Here is a 14,306-nt window from a genome sequence, read left to right as displayed (position 1 = left end):
CCAATTTTACCTCGTTGGCCGTGTAAAGCTTTTTGAATTAGAGCCTCAACATTTTTCTGTTCCTTCGCAGTGCCGAGCGTAGCGCCAGAGAGAGTGTCAGCAAAAAGTCTGTCGGCGGCCGACATCGAAGTTACCTGGGAGCCGATTCCGTCCACCCCTGAAAGAGTTCTCGGATATGAGGTTTGATTTACGTTGTCTTGCCGTTCGCTACCTTGAATGTCATGTTTCTCCTTTAATAATGCAATCCGGATCTCAAGCAATTATTAAAAGTGCTTCTCACCTCTCCCATGCCACCTCAAACATCGAGAATGCCAGTGTTTAGACAGCGCCGCTGCTTTGTTAAATGTCTGCGTCTCTCAGAAGCTGGATGAAAGCTCTCCACTGGCCTTTCAAGAATGCAAAGAGAGTCTCGCTTTCTCACAAGCCACTCTCTCCATCTCTGTCACCCCTGCCCTGAGGCACAAAACCGCCACGTTGCCATGGTAGCTGCCATATTGTCTGGAAAGAATAGAACTATCATGTCACTGGATTCTAGATGAGGGGGAAAAAAGAAAACTTTTTAGGTTTTATTTTTGTCTCGTCTTTGGTTAGCGAGGACTGAAAGACCGAATCAAAGCAGCATGGATCAAGGAACTGCGCTGTATGCCGTATATACCATTTATATGTGCTCACAGTTCTTTGAAGCACCTGCAGTATTTGAAATGGAAAATTCCTGTTTAAACCATCACTGCATTTCCTCTTGCACAAAACCAAACAGTGAGCTCCAAAAGTCTGAGACCACTAATGCAAATGCATCTATTTTTTATTTTTTTTTTAACTTAATGCTACTTTTCAGTTCATGACTTCATTCATTTGAGTCACACCCACAGGAAGCTGAACTGGAATTGCATTTGGAATTACAGAAATAGGAATTTACTTTGATTTAATTCAACACAGGTAATGCATATGAGAAAATATATGGGTCAATGACATGACATGCATATATTTTGTACATTATTTCCTTTTAAATTAATTTGATAAATTCATGACATATATCACTTTATTCTAAAAAAAAAAAAAACTGTTTAGTTTGAATTCATTTTTAGTACATTTAATAATACATATTAGTCACTTTCCATGTCAGGTGGTACAACTACAGTATATACATACAACTATTTGGTTGTACCGCCTGACATAAAAAGTCAAAAAATGAATATAAACATTTTGAAATGTTAACAAAATTCGTTTAAACACATTGTTCATGACTCAAATATGCATTCTATCAGTTTTTAAAAGATTTTTTTTAACGTCTTTTTTCGAAGCTTTATTAGTCAATGACCTATATACTTCACAGTTCAAAAGTTTAGTGTCAGTTTTATTTGAAAGAAATTCATTATTTTTAAGCAAGGATGCATTGAATTGATCAAAAGTGAAAAGTGACTTTTACTTTGTTACAAAACAATTTATATTTAAAATGCTGTTCTTTTAAACTTTGTTTTCATTAAAGAATCCTGAAAAAAATATTAAGTAGCACAACTGTTTTCAACACTGATAATAATAAGAAATATTTCTTGAGCATCATATCATCATATCAGAATGATTTCTGAAGGATCATGTGACACTGAAGCCTGGAGTAATGATGCTGAAAATTCAGCTCCATCATGGAATACATTACATTTTAAAATATTTTTAAAAAGAAAAGTTATTTTAAATTGTAATAGTATTTCACAATATTACTTTTTACTGTATTTTTAATCACATAAATTTGAGAATCTTTCAAAAATATTTAAAAATCTTTCCAACTTTTGAACAGTAGTGTAAACAAAAATGTCTATACATTCAAATGTCTGTCTGTCTGTCAGTTAGAAAAATACAGTTAAATGACTTTCATTGAATTTGTTTAGTTATACTTCCTTGCATTCAATTTTGAATTTAAATTCTGCAACATGTTTGCTGCCTCAGTTCAAATTTAGGAACTGGATTGGAATGAATAACTGAATTCTCAATTTAAGTCTGAATGACGCACAACCCACGCTGTATGTGTAACATCCTGCAAATACACTTTCAGAGTGCAAAAAGAAAAGAAATCATTTAGAAATATTCATCCCTTAGGTGAATCTCATTATTATCTAATCAAATACTTAATGCCTCAATATTGATATAACATATGACTCAAGGTTAATAATTGATTATTTCAATTTCCGCTATCTAATTGTTTTTCACCTAGCACACGGCTAAAAGTTAATTGAAATTTCATATCCTCAAGAGAATCTCCATACAATTGTACAAAAATATCATATTTCAGACAGCCAGAGATATGTTCTCAAGCTTACAAGCTGCAGAAAAGACACAAATGAATGAAGTAAATGGTAAAAATGAAATCAAATATCGTGAAATCTCGCGAAAGCATGTCATGTTCAAAGACTCATTCGAAATCCCATGCCGAGTGTAGTGACTGTAATGAAGTTTGTGCATATCATGTCTCACCTTCTTTGGCAGCTGATTAAAAAAATCTTGGCATTTACTTTGTATATTTTCCTGATATTTACCCAATTAACATATTTGAATTTATGAGTTAGCAGTCGTTTGAGTTAAATGAGCATGCCAAAAACTCTTATTTGCGTAGTAGCACTTTGTGAAAAATCCTCATGTTTAGGGTCACAGTGGGTTGCAAGAGTGAGCAATTGTATTGGCATAGAGTTATTTACATGTAAAATCATAGTCAAGGATATATAAAATGCCCTTGTTGTGTGTCCTGGCGAACAGGTGGTATATTGGGAAGATGACACCAAGCCGGATACAGTGGGTAAAGTGCGGATCACTGGAAACTACACAGCAGTGAATGTCAGCGGCCTACAGGGGAACACTCCGTATTACCTAGCGGTGTGTGCCTTCAATACTGCAGGAACCGGCCCCCAGTCTGTACCTGTCAATGTTACCACCAAAAAACCACGTGAGTACTCTGTCCATCTCAAACATTTTTTAGACATTTATTCAATGTATGTGTTTTTAATTGGAAGATGTAATATACTCATCCACAATACGTTAGTAAAATATTCACTGTTGGAGGTTCAGTGGAAGCCCATTTCAATGTCAGAATAAAAATAATAAACTCTGACTTTATATCTCACAGTTGTGAATGTATTTCTTTTTTAAAAGGGGTCCTATTATGCTTATTTACATTTTAAAATTTCTTTAGTGTGTAATGTTGCTATTTGAGCATGAAAAAGGTCTGCAAAGTTACAGAGTCCACTCCAAAGAGTTATTAGGGGCTTTCGCACCGGGGGAACCTCATAGTTCCTAGAACTATTGGCTGAATTACCCGGTGTGACGACCAGGGCAGGCGAGAGCCGTGAGGGAACGGCGCGAGGCCGGTGGCGCGAGTGTTAATGAGCTTCACCTGGGAGGCGCACCGGCCTTGAGTCTCTCACGGAGGAGCTCCGGGAGCATAAAAGGAGGAGCGACGACAGTGAAGGCTGAGAGAGGACCAGGCCTGGATATTATTTTATGTTTTATTATGTTTGTGTGGTCGGTAGACGTCTGCGAGGGTCTGCCAGCATTACTTTCGTTTTGTTCTTTGTTTATTTTGAATTAAAGTTTTGTTGAATGTTCGCCGGTTCCCACCTCCTTCTTCCCATATTTACGAACTGTGTTACATTGGTGCCGAAACCCGGGAGGAAGGAGGGACATGCTGTCGGAGAGCCCTCGCGGATGTCTGCCGGCCACACAAACATAATAAAACATAAAATAATATCCAGGCCTTGTCCTCTCTCAGCCTTCACTGTCGTCGCTCCTCCTTTTATGCTCCCGGAGCTCCTCCGTGAGAGACTCAAGGCCGGTGCGCCTCCCAGGTAAAGCTCATTAACACTCGCGCCACCGGCCTCGCGCCGTTTCCTCACGGCTCTCGCCCACCCTGGTCTCCACACCTGGATTTTGGCATGTTTGCACCGCAGGAACAAGGAACGATTTTAGTTCTAGGAACTCCTTTTGGGGGAACTAAATTAGCTCCTAGCTAGAGTAGGGTCTAAATCAACACTACAGGAACTATCAGTGAAATAAGTGTGCATTGATTGGTCAAACGTATGTCAAACACTGGCACCTGGCATTTTTAAAAGGCAGTGTAAACATATTTACTTCACGAACATGGAAAATAATGATAACGGCATTTACCTGCTGTCTGCAGGATTGTGTTCTTTTCTCCGCCTCAATGATATGCAATATTGATAACTGTCATAGGATGTTTTGTCTCTTAGCCCCACTTTTTGCTCTTTCAGTCTTGTAAATTATGCATTTACATTCCATCTCCGTTATCACGAAACCCAGCTACGATCACGGCATCCTCCATTCACCATTTTTTAGCGTTTGTAAATGCTGCGCTTAAAGATGCTGCTGTCGGCCGCTTCAGAGTTCCTATTCCCGGTGGGAATGCGACCAGGAACATGGCCCGGGGGAGAAATTAGTTTCCAGGGAACTATCCTAGTGGGTAGTTCCTATAACTGAGTTCCTAAAACTATTCAGTGCAAAAAACCCTATTCTTTCTGAACTCCTTGAAATGCCTCAATTGTAGTCTTGAGTTTTCTTTCAGAAACATATACATCTTAATGTTCCTCATTTAAATAATTCCTGACAAAGGCATATGGTAAGGGCATGACATTTCCGAAACACGCTCACAGCACACTGGTCTAGTCAACCAATCAGAGCACATTGCACTTTTTTAGAAGGAGGGGCTTCATAGAGACTGGAACTAAATAGAGTGTTACTGGCAGACTGGTAAGAGAGGTGCTACAGCAATGTAAAATATGTGAAAAATAAGCTTGAAAACCTATTCTAGTAGACCCCAAAAACAAATTCTAGACTTTGAAAACGGGCATAGTAGGTCCCCTTTTTTTTTACACTTCTCACAATTACCTTTTTATTTCTTTACTCTTCTGCAGGAATAAACTCCTTAAACATTCACCAGAGGGGTTTTTTAAGGATCATCAAATCTTTCAAAGTTGTCAAAGACATTTTTGCCTGAGGCACCAAGTAGTAGATAAACTAGCAGAATTGTGTTGTGAGTTATGCCTGTAAAATTTTCAGAACGTATAACTCTTGGACAGATCACTAAGTCTAGACATTGCTTATAAATTTCTTTTGTGTTGTTGATAAAACCTTTCACAGAAACTGCTGTGACATGACTTGAAGGTGTTTTTCCCAACTGAAGGAGTTTTCAACCATCTATTTTTGTAGTAGTCAAATGAAGTCAAGTTATGTTTATTTATAAATCATTTAAAAGCAGCAGAAATTGACCCAAAGGGCTGAACATCTCTCACAAAAATTGGAATCTAAATTCAAACCAGTAGTAGACAATAATAAAAAACATGAAATAGAAAAAGAAAAGATTTTGGTTTTAAGCCTCTATAGTTTGATACCGTCTGAGATATAGCTCAGACAATATCAAACTGTAGAGGCTTAAAACCAAAATCAATTCTAATTGGTATGAATCACAGTTTCCAAGTCTGTCTATGAAAGAAACGGTTTTAATTTAGCAATGCTAAATTGTCAAACATTTTTATGTTACTGAATGCAATAACACAATTGATTGCACATTGTTAAACTTTTCTTTCTACTTCTGTCCATATCTTTCACACACATGCACACCTCAGCACCTGGACAGCCCCCTCAGAATGTAGAGTGGAATCTCATTGGCTCTCAGCTTGTGCTTCAGTGGGATCCCGTCATCGCTCTCGAAACTGAATCTGAGGTCACTGGATACATAGTGAGTGACATTATCTACTTTCACCAGGAAAAATGCATTAGGATATTTTATGAGAGTTTTACTGGAGGTAATTCATTGTTTTCCATTTAGCATGCAGGCATCTCCATTGGTACATTGTGAGCCAAACAATGACGACAAGGACTGCAGTGCATATTTGCATCTGATAGTATTGATATACATAATAAGGGTTGTCGGGTGCAGTAATTTAGCTACAAAGATATGGCAGTTATATGCCCAAAAAACATTAATTTGTGTGTTTTTATAGATAAGGGCACAGCATATGCTGTTTCATGTCTCGTTCCACCTCTCTCTTAATTACACATGCATGCAATTAACAGCTCTCACAGTGCTAATTTCCCCACAAGGGAGAACAGTCATGAAGCTCAGGGGAAAAGCACTAGCCATTAGCATCAGTAAACATTATCTAGAATAACAGGGCATCACCTATGTTTAACTCCTTTCATGGTTGTATACATATGTCGCTCTCACATCATTAGTGCTTCTTGCTGAGGCAAACATCACTGCTATTGCTTATACTTAGACTGCTACAGACACGAATGATGCCTCAAATCATGCAACTTTTTAAAAAGAGATATGTTGTTATTTTTCAAAGTGATCTGACTTGTGTCAGTGATAAAATAGGCTTGTATTGAAGGAGGAACGTGAGCCATTTTTAGGGACCAGAATACCCTGGCAACTATTCAGGACACCACCTAGCACCCATAGTATTCTAGCTTCGTGGCTATGACTTTTGCATGGGAAAGCACTATTTTATCCAGATAATAAAAAAAAAAATCTGCTTCAGATTTTATTAGAGCTGTCAATTTTGATGCATTCATTCAGTGTAATTAATAAAAAGATTTAAAAAAAAAAAAAAAAAAAAAGCACTTTAACGAGTCCGGTATGTATGGTAATGCTACAATTTTGGAGCTGTGTGTGACTTTATGTGACTAATTGCAATATATGTAATTGATGGACTTTTAATGTAATTAATTTTATTTTTATAAAATGATTAAAGGTGCCATTGAACATTTTTTTACAAGATGTAATATAAGTCTAAGGTGTCCCCTGAATATGTCTGTGAAGTTTCAGCTCAAAATACCCCATAGATTTTTTTTTATTAATTTTTTTAACTGCCTATTTTGGGGCATAATTAGAAATGCGCCGATTCAGGCTGCGGCCCCTTTAATTGCTCGTGCTCTCCGCCTCCTCCCGAGCTCTCGACTCTATCATTGCATAAACAAAGTTCACACAGCTAATATAACCCTCAAAATGGATCTTTACAAAGTGTTTGTCATGCATGCTGCATGCATACATCGGATTATGTGAGTATTGTATTTATTTGGATGTTTACATTTGATTCTGAATGAGTTCGAGGCTATGCTCCATGGCTAACGGGTAATGCTACACTGTTGGAGAGATTTATAAAGAATGAAGTTGTGTTTATGAATTATACAGACTGCAAGTGTTTAATAATGAAAATAATGACGGCTCTTGTCTCCGTGAATACAGTAAGAAACGATGGTAACTTTAACCACATTTAACAGTACATTAGCAACATGCTAACGAAACATTTAGAAAGACAGTTTACAAATATCACTAAAAATATCATGTTATCATGGATCATGTCAGTTATTATTGCTCCATCTGCCATTTTTCGCTGTTGTTCTTGCTTGCTTACCTAGTCTGATGATTCAGCTGTGCACAGATCCAGACGTTAATACTGGCTGCCCTTGTGTAATGCCTTGAACATGAGCTGGCATATGCAAATATTGGGGGCATACATATTAATGAGCTCGACTGTTACGTAACAGTCAGTGTTATGTTGAGATTCGCCTGTTCTTCGGAGGTCTTTTAAACAAATGAGATTTATATAAGAAGGAGGAAACAATGGAGTTTGAGACTCACTGTATGTCTTTTCCATGTACTGAAATCTTGTTATTTAACTATGCCAAGGTAAATTCAATTTTTAATTCTAGGGCACCTTTAACAGCCCTAGTTTTAATTATTCTGAATGAAACTTTGATTGATTGGGGTGCCATCATCCGCAGGTGCTGTACAGAAGACACCGGAATAACGACATGTACTCCGTCATCACCAACAAAACCTCGGTGGAGTTGACCCTCAATCCAAATGACAACTACGTCATTCAAATCAAGACCCTCAGTGAAGGGGGCTTGGGGGAAGGAAGCGAGCCTATCCACATTCACCAACTCAGTAAGTCTCTCATTTCCTGATGCTGTCTTTTATTTCGTCTTCCACTGGCATTGATAAGCTCTTAATGGGGATTCAGTCAGTTTGGATGCCTAAATATTTAGCTCTGTTCGCTTCAGTCTTTCAGTGTGTCATAGAATCCGACCTTTCAAGAAATACACACTCCTCCGCTATCTATCTCTGTCACTGCGGAGCCCGAGCGGCATATAAATGAGTGAGAATCACCCCCAATTCCTTCATTCCCTCAAATGGGCGGCAATCAAAACGTGCTCTACTTCCCTCCCCCTTCTTATAGAGATCTGCTTTCAGATTCAACCCGAGCGTTCTCATCACAGGATTCTTTCCTCAATACCTCATGAACATGAATTGGTGTGATGAACATTAGAGGCACAAATCTTTTTTTTTTTTTTTTTTTTTTTTTTTTATTGTTGTGGTTAGAACTATTAGATATGTTAGATATACAGTCAAACCAAAAATGTATACACCTTGAACATTTCATTCATTAATATAGTTTATTCACTGTAGTTTAAAAAAATGGTAATAAAATAAGACAAGATCTCAGAGTTAAACTGTGTATTATCTTAATTATGTCAGATAACACTTAAGCAAAACATGGTCATGTCAAAGTGTCTAAATAATTTTTGGTTCCAAATTTTTTATTAATTTTACTGGTAGTCCACTGTATGAAGAATTTTTGGATATAATATGTCACAGTTTACTTTATTTTGCTATCCTCACTTACATAAATGAACTATAATGTCCTGCACCCACTAGTGAAAATATTCAAAAATATCTGAATAATTTTTGGTTTGACTGTATCATGTTTCATTTCATTTGACAAGCTCAACCAATGAATTCAACCATTATCATATATTATTAAAAAAAATGTATTAAGATACATATATAGATTTTTACATATTATAGATTTTCAGACCATATTTTGTTCTTGGAAATTGCCTAGTAATTTAGATTGTGGAGCTGATCTTATATACAATTGCTCTTTGATGCAGGAAGGAGCTGTCTGAGAATTGAAACCACAATGCTCTCTTTCTCTCCTTTGGGAAGTTAAATGGCTGTGTTTGCGTTTGCTTACAGGCATGGGTGCACGTGGATCCAGAGCGGGAAGGCTGTGCGCACTTTCTCTCCCTCCGCTCCTAATCTGCGCTCTGTCGACGCTCAGTGCCTCCTGATGTTCACCTGCCATGAGCACCAGACCCAGCCGTACCAAGAGAAACATACTTTCTGCTCTTTGCTCATACAGTCTGGCTTGATGGGATTCCCCAGCATCGGCAACATGTATACAAGAGCCGGATATTGAAATGTCATGGGAATCTTGGGGAATTCATCATTAGTAAACATAGCAGAGCCCTGCAAGAGAGTCATTAGGGTTTTTGGGATGATCTAGAGCAAACTGCAAAAAAACATTTTCTTAATGAGGAATTTTTTTTCCCCTGTAAAAATATCTAAACATCCTTAAAAAAGATAAATTAACTTGAGAAAAAACTGCATAAAATATTAAGACTTGTTTTATATTATATTATATATATATTATATTATATTATATTATTATATTATATATATATTATATTATATTATATATATATATTATATTATGTTATGTAATATAATAACTAATATTATAATATTATGCTTATTGTTTTATAAATTAAACTAAAATAATTTTGTTTTCAGTGTTTAGATATTTTTATAATTGGAACACAAGACAAAAATACAGTTTAAGAAAATGATTTTTTGCAAATAATGTTTCTTTGGCACTCTAAAAACAGAAAGAAAAAAAAAAAACACAATGCTTTTGTTTTTGTGTAATACGCTTCTTTATGCAGTGTGCCAATGTGTGCGACATCTTTTCCTCTGATCTTTAAGAACAATCAATGCCTTAAATTCATGTACACACCAAAGTAGATGAAAATAGTTTTGCAGTTGAGGACAAGGGCTAAGAAATCAGTGTTGGTGGACGTTGCTCTAATATAATGCAGATTTTTGGAGCCGTTTGTGGCTTCTTTTGTGGTAACTAAGTTCTGGGTCTGGGTTAACAAAGCTGAGCATTGATTTGTCCTAATGGGAATCCTCCATTAGTTAAGAAATGAGCGACGCCGTCCCGCCCCAATTACAGTGCCATCGACTCCAAAGGCTCCCTCTCAGTCTCTCTGATGGGTATTAGCATTTTGTTTGACGCTTCATGACAGTTAAATTATTGATGTGTTAAGCATTAGACACTCTGCACAATTAAGGCTTACTTTTCCTGTGAGAATTTGTTCCGTATACGTCATCCAGCTAAACCCCTCCACTAATTCTATTTGCAACTCATTCAAGTGCCCCAATTATGCTATTTTAAGGTTGCTAATTTTGGTTTGGAAGTCTCCAAAATAGGTTTACATGCATCCAAGGTAAAAACAAAACAAACAAAAAAAAACGACTTTCATTTTCTCGCAATATACATTGCAGCATCACCTCTTTTCTTACAGTTTCTGAAACATAGACTGTAAAAAAAAGATGGATGACGCACCTCTTCCATTGTAGAAAAGTGAAGCCTCCAATGTCCCAATATGGTGCTGACATCTTGGAATCCGAGTATGCGCAGTAGTGTGTTCAAGGCCCCGTCCATACTCCCGCAGAAATGGTTAGTACCGTTTACTGCAGAACAACTCATTATAACTCATTAACTCATTATTAGTTTAAATCTCCTCCCTAAAATCCTGAAAAAAGTCTGTTGGTGCCTCAGTGACTACTCCGCTCACCATCATCTCAGTTGTCAATCATGACGTCACACCCCCATTTTTTATAGCATTAAATAACTAACTAAAACCAAACTTATTTAAATAAAGAACACTTTATCTTACATCAGCGTGATAAAAAAACACCTAAAATTGCAGAAACCAGTGTTGAAAAACAATGTATTTGAAGTGTAATTTAATTGTTTGCTTGATTGTCTCACGTCCCATTAGATTACATGGAGAGGGTGACCTATACTGCATCCATCTCTTCCTCAGGCCCTAGCTACAACTACAGTGTTTGAGGGCAGGTCAAAGTAGATGTTGTTCATGGGCAGCCAAAAAGACCATAGGCTAGGATTATGCAAATATGTTACAAAATTTGTTACAAAGGTTTGTGCAGGAAGTTTTGCTGCATTCACGGCATGCCGTAATTACCATAGTCTCGAGATGGCAACACGTGACGTTCTATTCGAAGATGTTCACGTCCTCAGACTGAGTATTATTTGTTTTGAAGGCAACGCTATCAACGCCTAAATGAATCTGCAGCAGCCAGCTGGTACAGCGGTCAAGTGATACAAGTAAGAACTCTCAGAAAATTCCCATCTTACAAGCTGTAAATATGAGCTCAGCAAGGACGTGAATGCTTTTTACAAGCTGAAATCTCGTAATTACGGTTATTACAACATGGCGTGGACACACCTTTAGACGACTCGCTTCAGGCTGTCTCTTTTGGGAGACAATAACTCCATTTATACTGCTGTGACTAACTTTGACATTTTGGAGACACTTTACTTTCACAAACAGCTACACAATACATGAAAGTTAATTTCTGAAAAAGCATAATAGGGGCACTTTTATATAAACTGTAACAAAATGCAAAAAAGCCTAACATTCGACATTGAATATTGAAAAACAAGCTTTTGAAAGGCACTCATACACGTCTACCTGTACCTGTCTGTGCGTGTTAGTAAACTGGCAATGGCACATAAACTGCAAAACAAGTCAAAAACTAAGTGACAAGACGTGGAACACTGCTGGAAGTGGGACTCGTATCAAATTTTTATAGCTCTAATGGCCTTGCGGATGTAAAAAGTTTTGAAAGCCTTGCAAAGAAGTACAATGTTTGATAGCCCCCGGAGGTCCCTACCAAGGTGGTTCTCCTTTCTGATCCTGTACTTATTGTTCAAAAGTCACATTATGATATTGCATTACCAATATATGCAGATCATATCTCATGTTTATGCCCATGTAATGCACGTTGAATTCCGAATTTCTCGTTTGTACCCTCGATGAGACAAGAAGCCAAGGCACTTCGGGGGTGACCTTTAAACACAGAGGTTCGCTGCCAAGGAATAGTGCCTTCACTGGACAATATGTTCCTGGCTCTGTCGTGGCAGTATCAGGCTGTAGAGTCCATAATTTGCACTTGTTCTTCTCAAAGTCAGAAGAAAGCACAAGTTAGTGAACCAAGGTGACACAGCCTTCCTGTTCAAGACTCCAGAACAGGTGCAGAACAGCCTATGAAGACATTAAAAAGTTAGCGAGGTAGATAAAAAAAAGAAAGAAAAAAAAAGGCTGCAGAGTCTAAATCAGGACAGCCTATCTGTTCTCCTTCAAGCTTTCATAAAGGCCTGGGCACCTTGATTAGGCTGCAGTGGCCCAGTCAATGGGATATTGATTTTTCTGCTCTGTCACAATGCAGACTCTTGATTGACTGATGTCGGTGTTCCTGTCAGCCATCTCCATGTCAGTGGAGTTTGTGCTTTGAGTGTCTGAGATGTCCTTGCCCTCTTCTCCCATTCAGTGCTCAGATAGACTGAAGTTTTAGCAAAAAGATGCAGAGAAAATGCTGAAAAGTTCCTTGAAGAAGAATTCGATACATCTGTGTCAGTGGAGGGAGAAAATAACTACATTTCAGGATATGCAGACATACACTACCGTTCAAAAGTTTGGGGTCGGTAAGATTTTTTTTTATGTTTTTGAAATAAGTCTTGTATGATCACCAAGGCTGCATTTATTTGATCAAAAAATACAGTAAAAACAGTAGTATTGTGAACTCTTGTTGCAATTTAAAATAACTGTTTATTATTTTAATATATTTTAAAATGTAAAATATTCCTGTGATGGCAAAGCTGAATTTTCAGCATCATTACTCCAGTCTTCAGTGTCACATGATCCTTCAGAAATCATTCTAATATGATGATTTGGTGGTCAAGATAACACATATTATCTATATTGAAAAGAGTTGTGCTGCTTAATATTTTTGTGGAAAGCGTGATACATTTTTGTCAAGATTTTTTGATGAATTATAAAGTTCAAAAGAACAGCATTTATTTGAAATAGAGATCTTTTGTAACATTGTAAATGTTTTGCTGTCACTTTTGATCAATGTAATGCATCCCTTGCTGAATAGAAGTATTTCTTTCAAATGAAATCAAAAGTTTGAATGGCATTTAAGCATCACTGAAGTCATTTAAGCATTCCTGGTTTCATTGTGACTTATTTCAAATAGGCTTCACCCCTCAAACGACTTTCCATTTCGACTGATGTCACCAAGTTCTCTTGTTCTTCAACACCTTTCATATGAAACCACTTTTGATCTAAGTTTTCCCCAGTGGATATATTGCATACAATTCTACCTGTTACATTACAGAAGTAAAGTGGGTTGCAATCACTTTTAATTTTCATTTTAAAGCCAGTATCATGAACAGTTTTACATTTATTTTATGGTCAGGTGTTCTTTATAGTTCTATAGTTGAGTTTCTCTCTTTGGTTTATCTCAATTACGGTTGTCTATTATTTCAGACATAGCATTCATTGTTCTTTTTTTCAGCATAGGAAAATGAAATATTTGATATGTAATATAAGCATTTCGTATTACAGTAATTAAACAATTATCACACCTTCTTCACAAATAACATGTTAGTTTTTCCATTTGCTGTTTTTCTCCTACTATGTTCTAATGTGCCCCATCAACCCTCAGTTACAGTATCTGTGTAATGATGCATATAAACACTGAAACAATAATTGTTGTTTAATAGCAATGATTTCTTTGGTACTCTTAAAATTGTGAAGTCTAATTTGCCTAATTTTGTGTACGCCGTATAATCAGTGAGTTTCATTTCTTCACATTATGGTTTCCCTTTGGCAAAACTTTGATATGATATGAAAATCTGAGCTGTTAATGACAGATCTTATCGCTACAATCCAATTATGTTTCTAAGTAATCTGAAATGAAAAACGACGACCTTGGCCTGATGTAAATAGTGACTATATATTTTTAGAGTCGGACAGCATTGATAAACTGACGTTTTCTACTGCACACGGCCCTGGGAATTTAATACTGATGTATTAGTGAATAATCTCTATGAGATGACTTACATATAACATGACATTTTCATATTGAAAAGTAACCGTTTTGTCTTGTATACTAAAACTGTGCATGTGGAAAAATGTTTGGTGCATATGTGTTGAATTTTATAATCCTGTTAAAAACTTAATAAAAATGTCAAAAGCCTGGCTCATTTGCATATCTCATTTGGGGTTTTAAACTGCTAAATTACATTACATACTGTAGTAGGAAGATGGTTGCTTTACAAGCCACTAGTAATTTCAAAGTA

At 36.8% G+C, this 14,306-nt stretch overlaps 1 protein-coding gene across 4 annotated transcripts in view; it reads left to right on the top strand.

The window, feature by feature from the left end:
• cntn3b (contactin 3b) overlaps positions 1-9,482 on the top strand; it is a 69,462-nt gene extending 59,980 nt beyond the window's left edge. For 3 of the 4 annotated variants that reach the window (XM_048198869.1, XM_048198868.1, XM_048198870.1), the window contains exons 19-23: positions 71-180; positions 2,746-2,932; positions 5,625-5,737; positions 7,789-7,954; positions 9,047-9,482. In XM_048198869.1, coding sequence (XP_048054826.1) covers positions 71-180; positions 2,746-2,932; positions 5,625-5,737; positions 7,789-7,954; positions 9,047-9,141 — 671 coding nt within the window. In that variant the 3' untranslated portion in view covers positions 9,142-9,482. Of the gene's footprint in view, positions 1-70; positions 183-2,745; positions 2,933-5,624; positions 5,738-7,788; positions 7,955-9,046 lie in introns of those variants that run through there. The other variant, XR_007186075.1, reaches the window with a different exon arrangement.
• Positions 9,483-14,306: the final 4,824 nt, after the last annotated feature.

This window comes from Megalobrama amblycephala, linkage group LG8 (genome assembly GCF_018812025.1).
Source record: "Megalobrama amblycephala isolate DHTTF-2021 linkage group LG8, ASM1881202v1, whole genome shotgun sequence".
In the NCBI taxonomy this organism is placed as follows: domain Eukaryota; kingdom Metazoa; phylum Chordata; class Actinopteri; order Cypriniformes; family Xenocyprididae; genus Megalobrama; species Megalobrama amblycephala.
This window is presented reverse-complemented; position numbering and strand designations above follow the sequence as displayed.